The 22,010-nt window shown below is 48.4% G+C and overlaps 1 protein-coding gene across 1 annotated transcript; it reads right to left on the reverse strand.

Moving 5' to 3' along the window:
* Positions 1 to 20,283: 20,283 nt before the first annotated feature.
* Positions 20,284 to 21,213, reverse strand: LOC101116030 (vomeronasal type-1 receptor 4). The gene has a single exon (XM_004022869.5). The coding sequence runs from the start codon at positions 21,211 to 21,213 to the stop codon at positions 20,284 to 20,286; it is 930 nt and encodes a 309-aa protein (XP_004022918.3).
* Positions 21,214 to 22,010: the final 797 nt, after the last annotated feature.

A 22,010-nucleotide genomic window follows, 5' to 3' on the forward strand; every position in this document is an offset into this window, starting at 1 on the left:
GATAGTCATGATGATGTGATCACTAATCTAGAACCAGACATCTTGGAATATGAAGTCAAGTGGGCCTTAGAAAGCATCACTACGAACAAAGCTAGTGGAGGTGATGGAATTCCAGTTGAGCTGTTTCAAATTCTGAAAGATGATGCTGTGAAAGTGCTGCACTCAATATGCCAGCAAATTTGGAAAACTCAGCAGTGGCCACAGGACTGGAAAAGGTCAGTTTTCACTCCAATCACAAAGAAAGGCAATGCCGAAGAATGCTCAAACTACCGCACAATTGCACTCATCTCACATGCTAGTAAAGTAATGCTCAAAATTCTCCAAGCCAGGCTTCAGCAATAGGTGAACCATGAACTCCCTGCCATTCAATCTGGTTTTAGAAAAAGCAGAGGAACCAGAGATCAAATTGCCAACCTCTTATGGATCATGGAAAAGCAAGAGAGTTCCAGAAAAACATCTATTTCTGCTTTATTGACTATGCCAAAGCCTTTGACTGTGTGGATCACAATAAACTGTGGAAAATTCTGAAAAAGATGGGAATACCAGACCACCTGACCTGCCTCTTGAGAAATCTGTATGCAGGTCAGGAAGCAACAGTTAGAACAGGACATGGAACAACAGACTGGTTCCAAATAGGAAAGGGAGTCCATCAGGGCTGTATATTGTCACCCTGCTTATTTAACTTATATGCAGAGGACATCATGAGAAACACTGGACTGGAAGAAACACAAGCTGGAATCAACATTGCTGGGAGAAATATCAATAACCTCAGATATGCAGATGACACCACCCTCATGGCAGAAAGTGAAGAGGAACTAAAAAGCCTCTTGATGAAAGTGAAAGAGGAGAGCGAAAAAGTTGGCCTAAAGCTCAACATTCAGAAAATGAAGATCATGGCATCCGGTCCCATCACTTCATGGGAAATAAATGGGGAAAGAGTGGAAACAGTGTCAGACTTTATTTTTTGGGCTCCAAAATCACTGCAGATGGTGATTGCAGCCATGAAATTAAACGACGCTTACCCCTTGGAAGAAAAGTTATGACCAACCTAGATAGCATATTCAAAAGCAGAGACATTACTTTGCCGACTAAGGTCTGTCTAGTAAAGGCTATGGTGTTTCCTGTGGTCATGTATGGACGTGAGTTGGACTGTGAAGAAGGCTGAGCGCCGAAGAATTGATGCTTTTGAAGTGTGGTGTTGGAGAAGACTCTTGAGAGTCCCTTGGACTGCAAGGAGATCCAATCAGTCCATTCTGAAGGAGATCAACCCTGGATTTCTTTGGAAGGAATGATGCTAAAGCTGAAGCTCCAATACTTTGGCCACCTCATGTGAAGAGATAACTCATTTGAAAAGACCCTGATCCTGGAGGGATTGAGGACAGGAGGAGAAGGGGACAACAGAGGATGAGATGGCTGGATGGCATCACCGACTTGATGGACATGAGTTTGGGTAAACTCCGGGAGTTGGTGATGGACAGGAAGGCCTGGTGTGCTGCGATTCATGGGGTCGCAAAGAGTTGGACACGACTGAGCAACTGAACTGAACCGAACTGAACCAGAATGGGAGGAGTCCCTGCTCCCCTTGGCCTCGGCAGTGTTGCGTCTTCGTAGATCTTCTGGAGGATGGCTATTCTGAGCGGTGTGAGTTGATGCCTCGTTGCAGCTTTGATTGGCATTTCTCTAACTGATGCTGAGCATCTTTTCATGTGCTTCCTGGCCATCTGGACGTCTTCTTAAGATGAAGGTCTATTTAGATCTTTGGCCTGTTTTTCTCTTGAGTTGATTGTTTTTGATATCGAGCTGAATGAACTGTTTGGGTGTTTTGGAGATGAATAAATTGTTTTTAAATTGGATTGTAACCATTTTTCCCCATTTTGAGGGTTGTCTTTTTCTTTTGTTTAGAGTTTCCCTTGCCGTGCAAAAGCTTTTGAGGTTAATGAGGTTACTTTTGTGGAGTTGTGTTTTATTTTTTATTATTCTGAGTGAAACCAAGAACTTGTTGTGGTTTATTTCAAAACCTATTCTGCCCATATGTTCCTCAAGTTTAGAGTATCCATCCCTCCATTTAGCTCTTTAATCAGCTTGGAGTGTTTTTTCTGTATGGGGTTAGGGAGGAACATAATTAGGCTCACTTTTCACTTGCTTAAGGAACCTCCAGGCTGTCCCCTGTTCTGGCTGTTAACAGTTTCCCTCGCGAGTATTAGAGTAGGAGAATTGCTTTTTCTCCAAAACGTCACCATTTACTGTTTGTAGAGTTTTTGACAAAAGTCACTCTGACCAGTGTGAGCTCATCCCTAGCTGTAGTTTTGATTCACATTTCTTTAAAATTACTCCATGTTCAAAGGTTTCCATATGATTAAAAAAAAAAAAAAAAAAAAAACTGTAAAACTGACCCCTCTAGAGTGGCCTCTTGGCGGCCTGCCCTGCTTTGGATTTCCTCCAGACCGACCCAGGACGTCTGCGGAGGACGGCTGTTTCCTCCTGATGTCCTCACAGACCTGGTGAATATGAAGTGCCCGTCAGGACAGGTGTGGAGAAGGCAATGGCACCCCACTCCAGTCCTCTTGCCTGGAAGACCCCATGGACGGAGGGCCTGGTGGGCTGCAATGGGGTCGCTAAGAGTCGGACACAACTGAGCGACTTCACTTTCACTTTTCACTTTCATGCACTGGAGAAGGAAATGGCAACCCACTCCAGTCCAGTTCTTGCCTGGAGAATCCCAGGGACGGGGGCGCCTGGTGGGCTGCCATCTATGGGAGTCGCGCGGAGTTGGACAGGACTGAAGTGACTTAGCAGCAGCAGGAGGACAGGTTTTTCCGTTGTTGTACCACACGCGGCCACAAGGCGGCAGCATTTCCTCGTGCTCCAGTTCCCACCCCCCCCCCCCCCGCCCCTTGTAACTTAATTTATATTTTCTGTTGAAGTAGATTTGATTTCTGAAGTTGGGCTTGTTTTAGGTGAACAGGAACTTGATTCAGTTATATACAGACATGCATCTATTTTCTCTGGAGTCTTTTCCCATACAGGTTATCACAGTGTGTTCAGCAGACGTCCCTGTGCTCAGTCGGTCCTTTCAGATTATCTATTTGATATGTAGCACTTCATACATTTTAATCCTAACCTCTTAGTGTATCGCTCCCTACAACATTTTAAGAAATAATCATGAGTTGTTTTTTTTTAACCGAGTCTGTTTTATTTGCAAGTTATTTCATTTGCATGCATTTCTGGCTTCCACTTTTTAGTGATATTTTAAGATATTTGTCTCGCACCTCGCTTAGTACGATAATCTCTCGGTCCATCCACGCTGCTGCCCATGGTAGTTTTCCTTCTCTCTCTCTCTCTCTCTCTCTTTTTTTTTATTTGTGAGTGTATTCCAGTGTACAAATGAGCCAGTTAGTCATTTATCCATAGATATTTTGGTTAATGCTGTCTTGGCTGTTGTGAAGAGTGCTGCCCTGAAAATAGGGGTGCACGCGCCCTTTTGAATTAGGACTTTTCCCAGATAAAAGCAAGGAGTTGCGTAGCCTGAAAAGTGGTAACTCTCTATTTTGTGTTTTACATGAAAGACAGTGAAAGTGAAGTAGCTCAGTCGTGTACGACTCTTTGCGACCCGTGGACTGTCGCCCACCAAGCTCCTCCGTCCATGGGATTCTCCAGGCAAGAATACTGGAGTGGGTTGCCATTTCCTTCTCCAGGGGATCTTCCTGACCCAGGGATCGAACCCAGGTCTCCCACATTGCAGGCAGATGCTTTAACCTCTGCACCACCAGGGAAGCCCTTATTTTGTGTTTTAAGGAGCCTCCAAATATTTTCCTTCAGCCACCCATTTACAACCTCGCCCACGGTGTAGGAGGGTTCCCTGTTCCCCTCGCCCTCGGGAGCATTTAATCTTTGAAAATCTCTTGAGAATGGCCTTTCTAAGCTGAGTAAGATGATACCTCAACCTAGTTTTAATTTTCATTTCTTTAATAATCACTGATGTTCAGTATCTTTCCACGGGCTTTTTACCTCCTACCGTGTGAGTCCAATTAACCTCTTGAAGTTGGCTTCGTGGAAGTCAGCCCTGTTATGAGTTCTTTTCCGGCGATTTACCCCGGGGCATTTCTTGAGGGCAGCTGTCCTTTCCAGCCCCGCGGTCCTGGTGAATATTGGGCCCGTCAGCACCGGTTTTCAAGGGGTTGTTACGGAGAATGGCCACAGGGCGGCAGCATTTCTCCCCTCCTAACTCCGGTTACCTGGGCAACCAGAGCCTCAGGGCGCGTCCTGTTCTGGGTCGTATTAGGTGGATACACCCAGGGCTTGTGTCTCCTTCTTCCCCCTTAGCCTTTATGCCCCTGGCCAAGCCCAGCGATTGGCACACCGCTCTGCAGAGGGAGCTGTCCTCCTCAGGTGGAGAGGAAGGAGGCTGGAGGTGGGCACCCACCCCCAGGACACACGGAGCCCGGGGGACCTGTGAAGCGCCTCCAGCCGAGACCCCACCGTCCTTTGGGGGCGCTAGGGTTGGCTCTGCTGCAGGAGAGACCCCTGGGTCTGGAGACGGTGGGCTCAGGCAGCCGGGAACAGGAAGGCCAGGTCCGGGGGTGCTCACTGCGGGCACAGCCTGCCCAGCGCCCTCAGTCCCAGGACAGTCCCGCCGGGGGACCCAACCCTGCTCAGGCCCCAGGGCCCTGATGCCAGCCCAGGTCCCCCAGGCCCGAGGGGCACAGCGTCAGGGGCTCTTTGCTTTCACCTTTTTTTGATAGTTTATTTTGAATTGCGTGTATAGGTGATTTGCATTGTGGGTTTTTTTCAAAAATGTGTTCAGTTCAGTTCAGTTCAGTCGCTCAGTCGTGTCTGACTCTTTTCGACCCCATGAATCATAGCACGCCAGGCCTCCCTGTCCATCACCAACTCCCGGAGTTCACTCAAACTCATGTGCATCGAGTTGGTGATGCCATCTAGCCATCTCATCCTCTGTCGTCCCCTTCTCCTCCTGCCCCCAATCCCTCCCAGCATCAGAGTCTTTTCCAATGAGTCAACTCTTCGCATGAGGTGGCCAAAGTACTGGAGTTTCAGCTTCAGCATCAGTCCTTCCAATGAACACCCAGGACTGATCTCCTTTAGGATGGACTGGTTGGATCTCCTTGCAGTCCAAGGGACTCTCAAGAGTCTTCTCCAGCACCACAGTTCAAAAGCATCAATTCTTCAGCGCTCAGCTTTCTTCACAGTCCAACTCTCGCGTAAATGTGTACAGCAACTTAGTTCATTTATATGTAGATATATATATGTGTGTGTGTGTTCTTTTTGGTTTCTTTCCCAGAGAGTTTATTACAGATTGTTGGCTAGGCTCCCTCGTGCTCCCAGTGGGTCCTTGTGGACTCATTTATAAATAGTAGTGTGTATGTGTTATTCTCAACCTGCTAATTTCTCCTTGCACCCCCACGGTTCGTTTTCTGGTAACCGTGACTGTCTTTACCGAGTCTATGAAGCTGTCCCGACATATGCATGTCTGGATTCCACCCAGAAGTGATAACAGGTGATACACGTGGCGCTCCACTCACTTCACTGGTGTGATCGTCTCTGGCTCTTCCCTGTGACTGGAAATGGCTTTCTTTCATCCTTTCGTGTCTGGATAGTACCGCGTTGTGCATCTGAACCCCGGCTTCTTTAATCATTCACCTGTCCTTCTACAATGAGGTTGCTTTGGTATCTTGCTGATTTACCCAGTGCTGCCATGATTGTTGGTGTGCAGCGTCTTTTGAAAATTTGGTTTTCTCAGGATCCACGCCCAGACGTGGGATGGCTGGGTCATGTGGTACTTTGTTGAATGTTGACTGTCTGAAAGCCGTGGATGCACTGATTTACATTCCCACCCAGGCTAGGAGGGTTCCTTTCTCCCCACACCCCTCCTGCATTTATTGTCAAATTTTTGAGATGGCCATGCTGACCTGCCTGAAGTGATACCTCACTGAACCTCTGATTTGTGTTTCTCTAGTGATTAGGGACGCTGAACATCTTTTCAGGTGCTTTATAGCCACCTGGATGCCTTCTCTGGACAAATGTCCACTTAGATCTTTGGCCCATTTTTCTATTAGGTTGTTTGATTTTTTTATATTGAGCTGCATGAGCCCTGTTTGCCTGTTTTGGAGGTGAATTCCTTGTATCTCCATTTGAAAACACTTTTTTCTTTCCCGCATTCTGAGGGTTGTTTTTCTTTCGTTTGTGGTTAACCCTGCTGCTCAAATGCTTTTAAGGTTAATGAGGTCCCATTTGTTTAATTTAGTTTTTTATCTTTCTAAGAGTGACTCCAAGACGATCTGGCTGTGATTTACATCAAAGCGTGTTCTGCCTGTATTTTTCTCAGGAGGTTTACAGCATCTGTCCTCCATTTAGATCTTTGATTGTTCTGGAGTATATTTTTCTGCATGGAGTTGGGGACTGACATAATTTCATTCTCTTTTCAGGAACCTCCTCCCTGTCCTCTTTCCTGGCTAACAATTTACCTTGCCGGCATCAGTGCAGGAGGGTTTATTTTTCTTCACACCCTCTCCAGTGTTTATTGTTCGTAGACTTTTTGTCAAAGGCCAATCTGATCAGAGTGAGGTGATACCTCGTATTTTTTATTTGCATTTCTGTAAGATTGAGAGATATAAAATCTTTTCATGTGGTTATTTTTAAAGAGCGCGAGTAAAACTTACCTCTCCGGGTGGGCTTCTTGACCGTCTGCCCTGTTTTGAATTCTTCTTCCAGGACCTGCCCGAGGACATTTGTTGAGAACCGGGTGTTTTTCCCTCAGGTCCCTGCAGGCCTGATGAAAGGTGCCCATCCGCACAGGCTTTTCAGTTGTTGTTACCAAAAGTGACCACAAGGTGGCAGTATTTATTCATGCTCCACTCTTTTTTTTTTTTGGTAATCTAATTTTTATTTTCTGTTCTGAAGATCAGCCCTGGTATTTCTTTGGAAGGAACGATGTTAAAGCTGAAACTCCAGTACTTTGGCCACCTCATGCGAAGAGTTGACTCATTGGAAAAGACATGCTGGGAGGGATTGGGGGCAGGAGGAGAAGGGGACGACAGAGGATGAGATGGCTGGATGGCATCACGGACCCGATGGACGTGAGTCTGAGTGAACTCTGGGAGTTGGTGACGGACAGGGAGGCCTAGCGTGCTGCGATTCATGGGGTTCTTGCAATTCTTTGCGATTCGCAAGAATTCATGCGATTCTTTGCGATTCGCAAAGAGTCGGACATGACTGAGCGACTGAACTGAACTGAGACCTGATTTCCCATGTCGTGTTTGGTCTTGGTGTACAGGAGCTTGATTCAGTTATACATAGACATATGTCTATTCTGTGTGGGGGGATTTTCCCCATGTAGATTATCACAGGTGTTCAGTCGACTTCCTGTGCTGTCCAGTAGGTCCTTTTTAAGTACCTATTTGATATATGGTAGTGTGTATGTGTAAATCCCAACTTTTTAATGCATCTTTCCCCCCTTTTTTAAACATAATAAGTTGGTTTTCTATGTCTGTGAGTCTGTTTCTGCTTGCAGGTTAGTTCATTTGCATGAATTCGTAGATTCCACCTGTTAGTGATATCTTAATATATTTGTCTTCCTCGCTCTGACTTACTTTGGGTAGGAGATAGAGGGGGCCCCAGGCTGGAAGCTGGTGTTTGTCAAGTGGAGTAAAATTGAAGCTTTGTTCTCACCCACACACTCCAAGGACAAAGCTAGTGGCAGAAGCTGAGCTCAGCTGGAGTAAAGAGATACGGTGCCCGCTCCTGAGAGCAGGAAGGCCTCCTGGGGGGGGGCGCACCCCATAATAAGTGTGGAGTTGCCCCCAGAGGCCTCTGCAGGGGGATCCATCTTAGCAAAATGTTTCGCATGCATGTTGCGGGGGGCAAGTCCTAGACTGGTCAGATGTGGAGAGAGAGACAGATGGTGCCGGGCGTAGAGACCCAGGACAGGCCGCCGTGAGGGACTCACATCACCTCCCACTGTGCCCCTCCCGCTTCAGGGGATGCCTGCACCCTTCCTCACTGGTGTTTGTCTCTAATAATACATGCACCTGTTGTTTTGTTTTTTACGGCTTTTGCATACTTGAAACATTCTTGCTTCCAAACGTGAGCAAGAGCCAGGGCCACTTTGCTTCTAGCCTCTGGCCCCTGGTGGTCTGACTGCGGGACTCCTGGTATCCAGGCTGCCCAGGCTCAGTCCATGGGCAGGGCGCTAAGATGTGTCTTCAGGACGGCTCACTGCTCTCCCTCCGAGATCCCTTGGTCCGGAGTCTCCCCTGCAGGTCTCCCCCAGACCGCTGGCTGCAGGCTCCTGACGTTCACTCTCTCTACCACGAGTCCGGGATTTCCTTTCCCACATCACTGGCAGAAAAGGTTCCTTCTCTACCTGATCTTCTACAGCTCCGAGGGAGGGCTAACTGCAGCCTCTCTGCGGCAAGCGCATTGTCAGCAGCTCAGGTGCAGCCCTGGGGTCCTGACCCCCTGGCATGTTCCACCGCAGCCCGCTCCAGCTCCTCCAGGAGTTTCCCCCACGCCAGGCCACCGCGGCCCTTAAACTGTGACGGCCCCTTCTGAACGGTCTGTGTCCCAGGCGTTATCTGCTGTCTGGGAAGCTTACACCTGCCGACCGCTCTGTATTGGCCCGCGTGTCCTCGCCGGGGTTGGAAAGAAGGCGCCTTGCGGGGGGTGCCAAGCATGACCAGAGGCCTCCGGTTAGAAGTCGGTGCGGGGGGGTGAGGGGGGGGAAGAAGTCGGTGGGGGAGGAAAGGACATGCAAAGCCCCGGCAAGCATGAAATCAGAGTTCAGGGGGCCCTACAGATTCCCTCCGGGCGCCTCCTGAATGTGTCCAGGGCTCTGAGGGACATTTCTAGGAGCACGCTCTGTCCTCGGCTGAGGTCACTCAACATGAGGGGATCCCTTTCTGAGCCAAAAGAGACACCTCTGGAGTGTGTCCTTAAGAAGTGGAAACTTTTTTTTTTTCCTTTTACTGTGACAGTGTCTGGCCTTTATTGGATTGGGGGGGAAAAAATGCCTAAAACTGGGCTTCTTTATTGACACAGGAAAATGGGCTGAGGTTCCAATATGTTCAGGACTTTATTCCACTTTGATCATATTCCTGGTCTGTGGCTCCTGTGATCAGAAAACCCTCTTAACTTTCTGAAGAACCCCCTTCTGACTCCTGACTCCTCTTGGGGTGGGGGGCAGGGTGGGAAGAAAGTGGGAAAAGAACCTAGCGTCCCCTCTGCCTGCGTGGCCCGTCCTGATCAGACTGAGAGCCCGGCTCCCAGAGGCAGTCCCTGCCGGGACAGCGCCTTGTCAGCGGTCTGCCCCTCCGGTTGGGGCCAATCTGAGCGCCGTCTGGGCTGTATGTCAGCTGCGAAGCCGTGACCACAGCCAGGAGAGGTGACGCTTTTTGCCGCTGGATGGCCGTGATAGCCTTTAGACTCCAGAGAAAATGGGTTAAATGAATCTTTTTTGAAATCGCAAAACCAGTTCCTTTTTCGTGTGCAGTTAGCAAAAGCTGGCTTGTTGAAATCTTTTTTTTTTTTCTTTTTTTCCAGAATTCTGACCCTGAGAAAGTAAAAATATGCCAGGAAAAAAGCCTGAAGTTAGTGCTTATCTTGACTGGGAGATACACAGCCCACTTTACCTGAGACTTCAACTCGGGTAATTTAGTAGAAATTCAAGCCAAGAAAAAGAAAAGGGGCAAAGAGACATTTTATAATAAATCTTTAGTGGAAAACGGTGAGATCCCTTGGAGAAGGAAATGGCAACCCACTCCAGTATTCTTGCCTAGAGAATCCCGTGGACAGAGGGGCCTGGTGGGCTACGGTCCCTGGGGCCGCAGAGAGTCCGATGCAACTGACTAAAAACGACATGGGATCTCTGTCTGCCTGGATCTGTGTGTGCCTCCGTGTGGGTCTTTGTCTTTGGATAGCATCGTTGAGGTGAATTTGTAAATGAGCTCCATTTAACTGGCTTAAAGAAAAGTAAGCACTTACAAATCAAACAATTCTAAATACAAAGAAAAAAACCTGAAGATGTTTGGGCTCACTAGACACAAGCCTTGTATTACATTGAGAAAAAAAAAAATTGTACTTTAGAAAAATACATGTTTTTAGAGGTTCTAAAATTTGTTCCTGAGTTTGCTAATCAGAGAATGACAATCTGACACAGTTCACGATTGCTTTCTTCTTGGTTTTAATTAGGTGTTAAGGTTTTTTAACATTAAAATTTATAATATGGAATCAAAGCTACTAAAGTGACAAGGAAAAGATTCCGGTGCATAAAGCAAGTAAAGATACATGTTGTCAGCGAAAGGAGATATAATAGACTGGAGGTGTTTTTGTTGTAAAAAGTAATGATAATCTGTTCTACAGTTGGTTATTTATAAGTGGGGGGAAAACAGAACAAATTAATACAGATCTAGAAAGTTTGCAGAAAAGGAAGGTTGGAAAGATGCTTTGGTCTATGTGTTAATAATACATCAAAGGTTAAAACCGACTTAGATTATACTAGATAACTGGCTATACGCCTGCAAGTCTCCTTAAAGTACCAAGTGTAGACTGGAATTCAATCTTATTCTTCTGGAAATAAATGAGATCCATTTTGTATACTAATGTTCAGATTGTCACATTTCCAGCTACTTCTGAAGTTGAGTGGCCTGACACACCTTCCTCAGTCATTCTGAGCTAATAAAAACGGCACCGGAAATATGTGAGACCGCGGCAAAAGTTCCCACTCCTTTGGACAGGGTAGCACCAGCTCTGACTCTACCGGACCAGGATCAGGCTTGCTAAAAACCGTACCCTGGTTCTCACTCCTGCTTGGGCCCCTGGTCACAGTAATTCTTCTACTGGTCTTTGGCCCCTGCCTTTTCAAACCTACTTGTGAAATTTGTCTCTTTCAGATTACTACAGTTTCGAATCAAGATGCCCGTGATGCGGAGATTCCAGGCAGTCCTCAGAAGAGATCCTTCGGGAATAACAACAGAAATCACCCTGGGGCCCCTGAATGAGACAGGGTGAGAGCTCCTGGCCCCAGCTGGGTGGCGTCTACAGCCCCACGCCAGCCTGAAGAAGCTACAGGAGACTGACCTTTGCCCTCAGCCTCCCAGGGAAGGCGTTTGGGGTTCTTGTCTCTCAGAGGGATTTGAGGAAGGAGACGGAGGGGACTCTGGGCTGGAAGCTGCTGTTTGTCAAGTGGAGTGAAGCTGAAGCTTTGTTGTCCCCCAGACACTCAAGGACAAAGCTAACGGTAGCAGCTGAGCCCTGCTGGAGTCAAGAGATAAGGCGCCAGTGACTAAGGTCAAAAATGACTCCCCTGTACAAGGGCAGGAAGGCTCCTTGGAGGCTGAAAATGGAGGGGACCCCACCCCATAATGAGTGTGGACACGCCCCAGGGGGCTCTGTGGGGGGATCAGACCCAGAGTTTGGTCCTGACTTAGGCCCAACTCCAGTCACACTCAGGGCCGACTCCGGTCACACTCAGGCCCGACTCCGGGGCACACTCAGGCCTGACTCCTGTCACACTCAGGCCCGACTCTGGGGCACAATCAGGCCCGACTCTGGTCCATACTCAGGCCCGACTCCGGTCCACACTCAGGCCCAACTCCGGTCCACACTCACGCCTGACTCTGATCACACTCAGGCCCGACTCCGGGTCCGCACTCACGCCCGACTCCGGGTCACACTCACGCCCGACTCCGGTCACACTCAGGCCCGACTCTGGTCACACTCAGGCTGGACTCCGGTCACACTCAGGCCGGACTCCGGTCCACACTCAGGCCCACTCCGGTCACACTCAGGCCGGACTCCGGTCCACACTCAGGCCCGACTCCGGTCACACTCAGGCCGGACTCCGGTCACACTCAGGCCCGAATCTGGTCGACACTCAGGCCCGACTCTGGTCACACTTAGGCCTGGCTCTGGGCCACGCTGAGGCCTGACTCTGCACACTAACCCTGGCTCTGGGCCACGCTGAGGCCTGACAGTGGTCCTGCCTCAGGCCTGACTCTGGTCACACTTAGGCCTGGCTCTGGGCCACGCTGAGGCCTGACTCTGCACATTAACGCCTGGCTCTGGGCCACGCTGAGGCCTGGCTCTGCACACTAACCCTGGCTCTGGGCCACACTGAGGCCTGACGGTGGCCCTGCCTCAGGCCCGACTCTGGTCCATATTAAACCCGACTCCGCACACTGAAGCCTGACTCCAGTGCACACGTAAGTTCCGACTCCGCGCACACTGCAGTCTCACTGTGGTCCACACCGAGGACTGACTCGTCCGCGTGCGGCCCGAATGTTCTTTCTCTAAGCTGTGACTCTCGTCCTCATAAGGCATGAATCTGGTCTTCACTAGGCCTCGCTCGCGTCCTCAGTAAGACCTCGTAATAGGAACTCTGCTCTGCTGAATATAAATTAAGTGTGGACTGTAGGTAATTCAGAAACTGATACAATATTGCCAAGCAGAAGCAAAATACAAACACATTTTAAAAAACACAGACATAGGAAGTGTTATGACTCCATCTGCTCCACGCCTGTGCAGAGGTCTAGGAAAGCTGACGTTAGGCGATAACTGCGCGCCGTGGATCACTGCACCGGGAAGTTTAGACAAGTCAGGGCTGCAACCTGCGTGTGGAGAGACGATGCATAAAGACGGGGCACAGACACGAAAGGCAGGATTATTCTGCCATAAAATATGATCAAAATTACCTTTTCCAGCCTCGGTGACGAAAACGATGACCGTGATCTTGGAGAGAGAGAGCAGTGAGCGGTCCTGAAGACAGTCGTGGTTCCCTGTCAGGCACTGGACCTGCAGAGCCGGATGAGAACCAGGAGTCCTCGCCGCCGGACCAGCAGGGGCGAGAAGCCAAGTGACCCCGCTGAAACCTGTTAAAACAGGTACGGAGTTCACTTTTGGAGACACGGCATAGCACGTGGGCAAGCACGCAGAGGAGAGTTTGTTTAAGACAGAAGCGGGGCAGAGATACGCCCAGGGAGAAAGGCTGTGAGCGTCCTGAATGAGGAGCACGGGAGAAGGTGGAAATCCCTCAGGCGGGACCGTCCTGCCGGCTGTTTGCCTTTGCCAATTACCTTGTCTCTTTCTTCACACCCGACTGGTCCCTAAGCCCTCCGCAATATGCATGCACAAGAAAAAGAAAGCAACCGGCACAGGGGAGAGAGTGTTTGCAAATACGGGTGTCCACAAGGAAGCCATCTCCAAAATATGCAAACTGCTCTTTCAGCTCAATTTAAAGAGAGCAAACAACCGAATAGGCAAGGGGGCCAAAGACCTGCATGGAAACTTCTCCCAAGAAGGCCTCCGGATAGACATAAAGCCCGTGAAGACTGGCTCAGCATCACTATTACAGGAAAACGCAGTTCAGAACTGGACCGCGGTATCAGCTCATCCCACTGAAAACGGCCATCACGCCGAAGATCTGCAAAGATTCAGTGCTGCTGGGGCGGGGATGTAAATGGGTGGGTGCAGAGAAGGACAACAGCGTGGAGAGCCCTTAAAACGGCACTTGTCGAGTTCCCACGTGATCCGGCAAGCCCACTCCTTGCCTGAGATCCAGAGAAAATCGTGATTTCAAATCACAGGTCCACCCCCTCTTTTCAGGGCAGTGCTACTGACAATGTCCAAGACAGCATCAACCAAAATGTTCATCAGCAGAGAAATGAAGAGTCAATGGTCCATCGAGACACTGGAGTACACTCAGCCATCAAAAACAGCCGAAACATGCCATTGTTAGCGTCAGTGGGCCGAGAGATTTACATACTGATTGAAGCCAGGGAAAGAGGAATTCATCATGTACAGGCAGAAGCTATAAACTCATACAAATGAACTAATTTGTAAACAGAAACAGACTCACAGACTTAGAAAAGCAACTTCTGATTATTAAAAAAAAAAAAAAAGGAGGGGAAGGGAGACATTAGGAGGTTAGGATTAACATATACACACTGTTATCTGGTAGATAATCCAAAAGGACCTACTGAATAGCACAGGGAAGTCTAAATCTACTCCCCTTAGATAATAAAAACTAAATAACCAAAAAAAAAAAAAAAGTGGAGCATGAAGAAATGCTGCCACCTTGTGGCCACTTTTGGTAACAACAGAAAAACCTGTGCTGATGGGTATTTAATATTCACAACGGTTGGCTGGCATCACAGAGTCGATGGACACGAGTTTGAGCAGGCTCCGGGCGTTGATAATGAACAGAGAGGTCTGGCGTGCTGCAGTCCATGAGGTCGCAGAGTCGGATATGACTTAGTGACTGAACTGAACTGAAGTCTTCAGGGACGTAAGGGAAAAAAAACACTAGCCCTCAACAAAATGCCCTCTACCCTGGGGTAAATCACCGGAAGAGAATTCAACGCAGGGCCAATGTTCAAGAAGTCTATTTGAAGACGTAAATTGTACTCACAAGGTAGGAAACAAAGTCCGAGGAAAGATACTCCGCGTCACTAATTGCGGTGTGCATGTTCACAGTGGCTCATTTGTGTCCCAGTCTTTGTGACCCCGTGGACGGTAGCCTGCCAGGCTCCTCTGTTCATGCGATGTTCCAGGCAAGAATACTGGAGTGGGCTGCGATTTCCTCCTCCAAGGGATCGTCCCAACCCAGGGATCAAACCCGTGTCTTTTCCGACTCCTCATTATCAGACCGATTTTCTTTACCACTGCACCATCTGGGAAGCCCTTCCTAATTATTAAGGAACTGCCCTGCAAGTCAAAACTACATGGAGGTGTCACCTTGCACCACTCAGAATGGCCATCCTCCAAAAGATCTTCGAAGATGAAACGCTGCCAATGCCGCAGGGAACAGGGAATCCTCCTACACTGTGGGCGGGGAGGGAAGCGGGTGGGTCAGCCACCGTGGAAAATATCTGTAGGTTCCTTAAAACATTAAATACAGAGAAGCCGCACTTTCCGGCCATCTCACTTCTTGGCCTAGAACTGAAAAATATCCTAATTTGACACACGCGCACGCCTATTTTTAGGGCGGCACTGTTCACAATAGCCAACACATGGCTTCAACTAAATGTCCATTGATATTTTCTATCACAAAAATGAACAGTAACTGGTTCATCTATACACTGGAACATATTTGGCCATCAACAAAAAGGTTAAAAAAAAATACCATTGGCAGCAGCATGGCTGGACCAAAAGATGATCATACTAAGTGGAGTCAGAGAGAGAAAGAAAATGGTTAAAGATATCACTTACAGGTGGAATCTATAAATTCACAGAAACGAACTAAATTCTAAAGAGTAACTGAATTTCAGACTTAGAAAACCAGCGTATGATTTTTTTTTAAGTTATGGGGGAGACACACAGTTAGAGGTTACGATTAACATATACACACTACTTGATATCAGAGATAATTTTAAAAGACCTACTGAAGAGCACAGGAAGTCGATTGAACACACCGTGATAAGGTATAGAAAAAAATCCCTGAAGAATAGAGAAACATCTATGTATACTTCAGTCAAGCTCTTGTTCACCTAAAATAAACACAACATCAGAAATAAACTCCACTTCTATAGAAAATTGAAAAATTACCAAATTAAAAAAACATTCCAAAAACCAACGGAGCAAGAAGACATGTTACTGCCTTGTGGCCACTTTTGGCAACAGCAACTGAAAACTCTATGCTGTTCAGTTCAGGTCAGTCGCTCAGTCGTGTTCGACTCTGCGACCCCGTGGACTGCAGCACGCCAGGCCTCCCTGTCCATCACCAACTCTCGAAACTTACTCAAACTCATGTCCATCAAGTCGGTGATGCCATCCAACCATCTTATCCTCTGTCGTCCCCTTCTCCTCCTGTCCCCAAGTCCTTCCCAGCATCAGGGTCTTTTCAAATGAGTGAGCTCTTCGTATTAGGTGGCCAAAGTATTGGAGTTTCAACATCAGTCCTTTCAATGAACATTCAGGGCTGATTTCCTTTAGGGTCGACTGGTTGGATCTCCTTGCAGTCCAAGGGACTCTTAAGAGTCTTCTCCAGCACCACAGTTCAAAAGCATCAACTATTTGGTGCTAAGTTTTCTTTATAGTCGAACTCTCAAATCCATACATGACCACTGGAAAAACCATAGCCTTGACTAGACAGACCTTTGTTGGCAAAGTAATGTCTCTGCTTTTTATATGCTGTCTAGATTGGTCATAACTTTCCTTCCAAGGAGTAAACATTTTTTAATTTCAGGCTCCAGTCACCATCAGAAGTGATTTTGGCCCTCAAAAAAATATAGTCTGCCACTGTTTCCACTGTTTCTCCATCTATTTGCCACTAAGTGATGGGACCGGATGACATGATCTTAGTTTTCTGAATGTTGAGCTTTAAAACCCCCTCTCTGCTCCCTAAGCCGCCCCCTCGTCCAGCCAGAGCCCCGGTGTGGACACGCAGAGTGAGGCAGGCTCAGCACGTGTCCTGCCCAAGGTCGGTGCCCAGACACAGCTCCACGGTCCTCTCCCCGAGACTTCCTCTGTCCTGTCTGTTTCCCGCCCTGAGACTGAACACGAGGCAGCGCACACCTGCCGGGACCTGGCTCCAGAGCTCTGGGCAGGGACCTGTCGGCCAGGGTGGGCCAGGGGCTGGTGAGTCTACAGTTACAGGGGCAGGGCCCCCAGACCCGCTGTCCCCACAGACGCCACCACCCCCGCAGCGGCTTTGTCGGCACGGACATGCTGTCTGCACGGAGAGCGTGGCGCGTGTCCCGTGAGGAGCCGGTTTTATCCCCAGTGCTGCTCATCCCCCTCTTAGGTGATTAAGCAATTAAAGATCCTAACGCAACAGCCAGACCACAGGTGAAAACACTTCTGTGTCCTCTGTGGGAAATCACGCTGAGGAAGCATACTCGGGCATTAAAGGGACAAAGCGGAGGTGCACCAGTCACTTCCTTCCTGCGCTTTCTCCTGGGCGTGCTCCTGGGGCGGCGTCATCTCGTCACAGCTCTGAGCTCCATCCCGGTCAGGAGTCTGGCTCCAGTGACTTCACGCCCCATGGTTCCTGCTCTGTACGGCCGGAGCTCTTTTTCTAATCTGGAAAGTAGCCCATTTTGAAGCCCTCTTTCCCACCTCAAAATGCTGGGGATCCCTAATGCCCCCAGGCCTCCACAGGAGGACGATGCCTTTTATGGGGACAGTTACTCGAGCGCTTCGTAGGGACGCAGTTACGCCTGTTTTCACATTGTCTGTGGGCAGCGTCTACCTGCAAAGGTGGCCTTAATAGGTGTGGCAGAGACCGCACAGCCCGTGACTCTAAAACATCTACTCGCTGAGGCTTCATAAAAATCTGCCTCACAGGGCTTTTGATGGCCAAGCTGAAGATCTCTCTGGGTGAGTGTCACACTGCCCTTGAAAACGGGTGCTGTCGTCCGTCACTCAGGCGTCTCTGACTCTCTGTGACCCCAGGACTGCAGCATAGCAGGCATCCCTGTCCTTCACCATCTCCTGGAATTTGCTCAAACCCATGCCCGCTGAGTCACTGATGCCATTCAACCACCTCATCCTCTGTCACCCCCTTCTCCTCCTGCCCTCAATTTCCCCCAGCAAATATGCGGGTTGTTTCCAAGTATCTTTTGACATTGATTTCTAACATAATTCCAAGTGGTAAGAGAACAGACTCTGTATGATGTCAGTACCTTTAGACCATGAAATTGTGGCACCTTCTTTTATGTGCCAGGATATATTCTAGTGTCTCCTAGTTTACAGTCTATGGAAACTTGAATCGAATTTGTACCCTGTTGCTGTGTGAAAATTATGTAAATCTTAATTATGTTGAATTGGTTCACGGTGCTCTTTGGATCTACTCTATCTTTCTACTTCTTTGTATATTCATTCTATTAATTTTTGATATTGAAAGTCCAAATAAAAGAATCTTAATTTATCCACTTAAAAATAATCGTAATATACAGTGGGACTATATGTAACCTTGTTCTGTATTTTCCAGGTCTCTTGTAAATGTGTCATCATACTTTCATAATTAAAAAAATAAACATATATTTAAAGAGATTTGCCTCAAGCGCCTCCTTGTATACAGTGCTCCTACTGCCCCACACCCACCCCACGTGATGGTCTGAAACACCCCGGCCCTGGGCCAACACCCACCCCACGTGATGGTCCAAAGCGCCCCGGCCCTGGGTCAACCACACATCCCCGTGGGCTTCTGACAGGCTTTCCACCGAGAAGTTGCTCTTTTTGCTGTCTTTTGCTTCCTACTGGGACTGTGTTCACATCTTCATTCTTCTTTTAGGGCTAATTCAGAGTCTTCTCAAGGCACCATTTAGGATGACGAACTGTCAACTCCCAAGGTCCTGTCCTTGGGAGTTGGGTCCTGACTTTCAGGTCAAGGACCCCAGAGCCCACACTGCAGGCATCTTCTTCACATTTACTGCAAAGGGGAAAATAGCTCGCTCACTTTACTTCTGTGATTCCACTTCTTCCCCAAACCAGAATTTTCTTGGGGAAACTTACTTGGATCCTGAGTAGGGGAAACTTTTATATACAGAACGAATGGCTATAACTGGAACAAAATCTTCCTGTTCACAGTAGCTGTTCTCCTTACATGGAAGTATTCATTTTTTCTCTTCAATTATGTCTTGGGTTGGTTAAAAGTCCATTTGGCTTTTCCCGGAAGATGTATGGAAAAACACGAATGACCTTTCGGCTAATCCAACAATATAGACAAAAGATCGGCAGGGTGGTTAGGCACTGGGTTAATAAGCGTCTAAGTCACCTTTGAGCAGAGGATACATAGACTGAGGTGGATAGGGCCCGGGTTTCCCACTGTTGGTGGGATATTTATTAGCACAGAAGAGGGAAGCGTAGGAGAAGCCCTAGGGTTCGGTTTTTACTGGAGGAATCATGACTAACTCACGTTTCTGTTGTTCAGTTGGTCAGTTGCATTTGACTCTTTTGTGACCACATGGACTGTAGCCCCTCAAGCTCCTCTGTCCGTGGGATTTCCCAGGCAGGAACACTGGAGTGGGTTGCCGTTTCCTCCTCCAGGGGATCTTCACGGCCCAGGGATTGAACCTGTGTCTCCTGCATTGGCAGGCAGGTTCTTTACCACTGAGCCACCAGGGAAGCCCAGTAACAAGTTGTCGACCATCATAACGTTTGTGTAAATCGAGTTAGAGAAGTGGCGACTCTGCTACGTGACTTGGGGACGAAACCCACTGCCATCTTGCTTAATTCAACCCAGTCCTACAGAGGCTCGTTGGGTGCTGGCTAGGCCCCCAGGAGGCTCAGTGTGGGCTGCGGTAATCCACCCCAGAGGACACAGGACAAGCAGTGGATGAAAACTGACATGGAAAGTATGTGAGTGTGAGGTGTATAGCATGGTACTCTGATACAGGAATATACTGTGAAATTATTACCACGGGGAGGTTGACACCTCCGTCGCCTAGAGAATTAACTTTTCTCGCAGCCGGTGGTGACAGCAGGGAAGATGTACCCTCTCACTGACTTTCTAGTAGATGGCGAGGGTATAGTGCAGCACTGTTGGGGGCCGGCCCCAGGCGGCGCATCAGATCCTCAGAACTCACTCATTCTCTAACTGGAACTCAGTGCCCTTGGACCAGCATCTCCACATTCCCCTGACCTCCCGGCCCCTGGAAACCACCACCTCACTCTCTGTTCCTGAGTTCAGCTTCTTCAGATTCCACGCACAGAAGCTGGCACACAACACTTTTCTTTCTCTGCGCAGAGTGTCTCAATTAGCATGGTGCTCTGGAGGTCTATCCATCATGCTGCAAACGGCATTATTTCATTCTTTTTTGAGGCTATGTAATATTCCATCGCTGGAGGAGGAAATGGAAACCCACTCCAGTATTCTTGCTTAAAGAATCCCCATGGACAGAGGAGCCTGACGAGCTGCAGCCCGTGAGGTCGCAGAGTTGGACATGACTGAGCGGCTAAGCATAGCACAGCGCTGACTTCAATGGTACCAACTTTTAGTTATAAAGTAAGCGAGTCACGGACTTATAATGTACAGCACGGTTCAGTAGTTAAGCATACTGTGTCACATGACGAAAAGTGGTAAGAGAATCGATCTTCAAAGTTTCACCACAAGAAAAAAGCTCCGTCAGTACAGTACAGTGTGGAGGTGGGTAGATGTTAACTAGACTTATTGAGCTCATCACCTGTAGTGTGTCCAAATATTCAATCATAAAGTTGTAAGTCCTGAAGTGATATAATGTCACACTTATTATACTTTAATAAAAATAGCCACTCAATACTTAAAGAAGAGAATTAGTTATTATTGAAGGCATCTACTAGATATTTATCACATTAAGTATCAATTCTATTGACTCCAGAGCAGATCCTAGGAGTTTTAGGATCCCTCAGGAGCAGCAGAAAGGGGGAAACAGTGGGAAAACATGAGGCCAAGGCATCAGAAGTCTGCATCAACCACAGACGAAACTCTACAAGAACAGTCAGATAAAAAGAAAAAGTGGAATTCAGTATGTAAACAATGATGAAGGTGACCATCAGCATCAGGATGGTGTGGGTGGCTCTGGTCTCCGGGTGCCTTCTGTGGTGCCCAGTGGGGGTGTGGATATACTGTACCCTCTGGCGGTGTCTGTGCAGGAAAAGCACCATGGAGCCACTGGACCAGACCATGAGGGTAAGAAACACAGCATCAGAGATGAACCACAAGTAGCCAACACTTGTGACAATGCCTGAGATTGAGCAGAACCAATTGCCTTGGGAATCAGTATAGTTGTGTGTGTCCTGAGGACCAGTGATTTTCAGAGGAACAGGGATGTACATTAAGAGACTGAGCATCCAGCAGGTGCAGCAGGAAGGACCAGTGACCTTGGGGGCCCTTCCTCTGAGCATCTCCCACTCCGCCCTCCTGGGGGTGAGCGTGAAGGCCTGATAGGTGCTCAGGACGCAGGTGGAGCACAGGGCGGTGCTGAGAGCCATCCTCTGTACGTAATACACAAACTTACACCCGAGGCTGGACAGGGGCTTCCTTGACACGAAAGCTGCCATTATGTGGGGAATGCCAGGAGAGAGGAGAGCCAGGAGGTTGGCCAGGGCCAAATGTGGCAGAACCATCTGTGTGGGTCTCTGCTTGTGGCCCAGCAAGACTGGAGAGATGCTGCAGGAGAAAAGGATGGCATTGCCCAGAGCGCCAACCACCACCTGGAACAGAAAGATGGTTTTCACAGCCGCCTCCCCGGCGTTTCTCAGGGCATCTTTGTGAACAGACATGGAGAGGACGTCAGAGTGGCCTGGAGTGGAAAGGCGGCTGAGCTGGTGTCGACATCAGGAGGCGTCTCACAGAACCAACACTGGGAAAGAATTCCTTTCTTCTCTTCTGAGAAGGGAGACACGGTCATGCTCCACAGGAGGGGCTCAACCTGGAGCACACATGCATGATACCGGTTACACTTTTCACTTTGATTATATTTAATCCTATTGATTTGGCATTTCCTTATTCTCCACCAGCAGGTAAGGTCCATGAAGTTAAGAACCACATCACTTGTTCAGTAACATGGTGTGATGCATAACAGATGTTACTAAATCTGTCCTAAGTGTAGGACAATGCGACAGGAGACGGACTAGCAGATACACTAACCCCTTAGAGACATTCCTGCGTATTTGTAAGCGTGTATTAAGAAAGAAACGGAAAGTGCACAATGCCGGCGAGCTTTAAGACCGCACAAGTAATTTAAACACAGTTGCAGAAGAGTCAGTTATTCACACTGGACACTCACATTGCATCAGAATTACCGCACACAGTATAACTTAAAAAATCAGTTGTGGACCTGCACTTTCTAGCTCCTCATGTGAGGAGCTTGGGAATCACCTCTCTGTCCTGAAAACAGGGAAAACACCGAATAGACGGAAAATTCTTAGATCAGTAAGCGAGGTGAGAGACAGGGGAATCATTGCCTCCACTAGGGAAGAGACAGCGGGGGAAGAGAAGGAATCAAGACATGCTGGAGCAGAGATTCCTGAGCAGAAAGCCCTCGGGAAGAAGCCCTGGGTAGGAAATCCTGCGTCAT

The sequence above is a fragment of the Ovis aries genome, chromosome 14 (assembly GCF_016772045.2).
Source record: "Ovis aries strain OAR_USU_Benz2616 breed Rambouillet chromosome 14, ARS-UI_Ramb_v3.0, whole genome shotgun sequence".
NCBI lineage: Eukaryota > Metazoa > Chordata > Mammalia > Artiodactyla > Bovidae > Ovis > Ovis aries.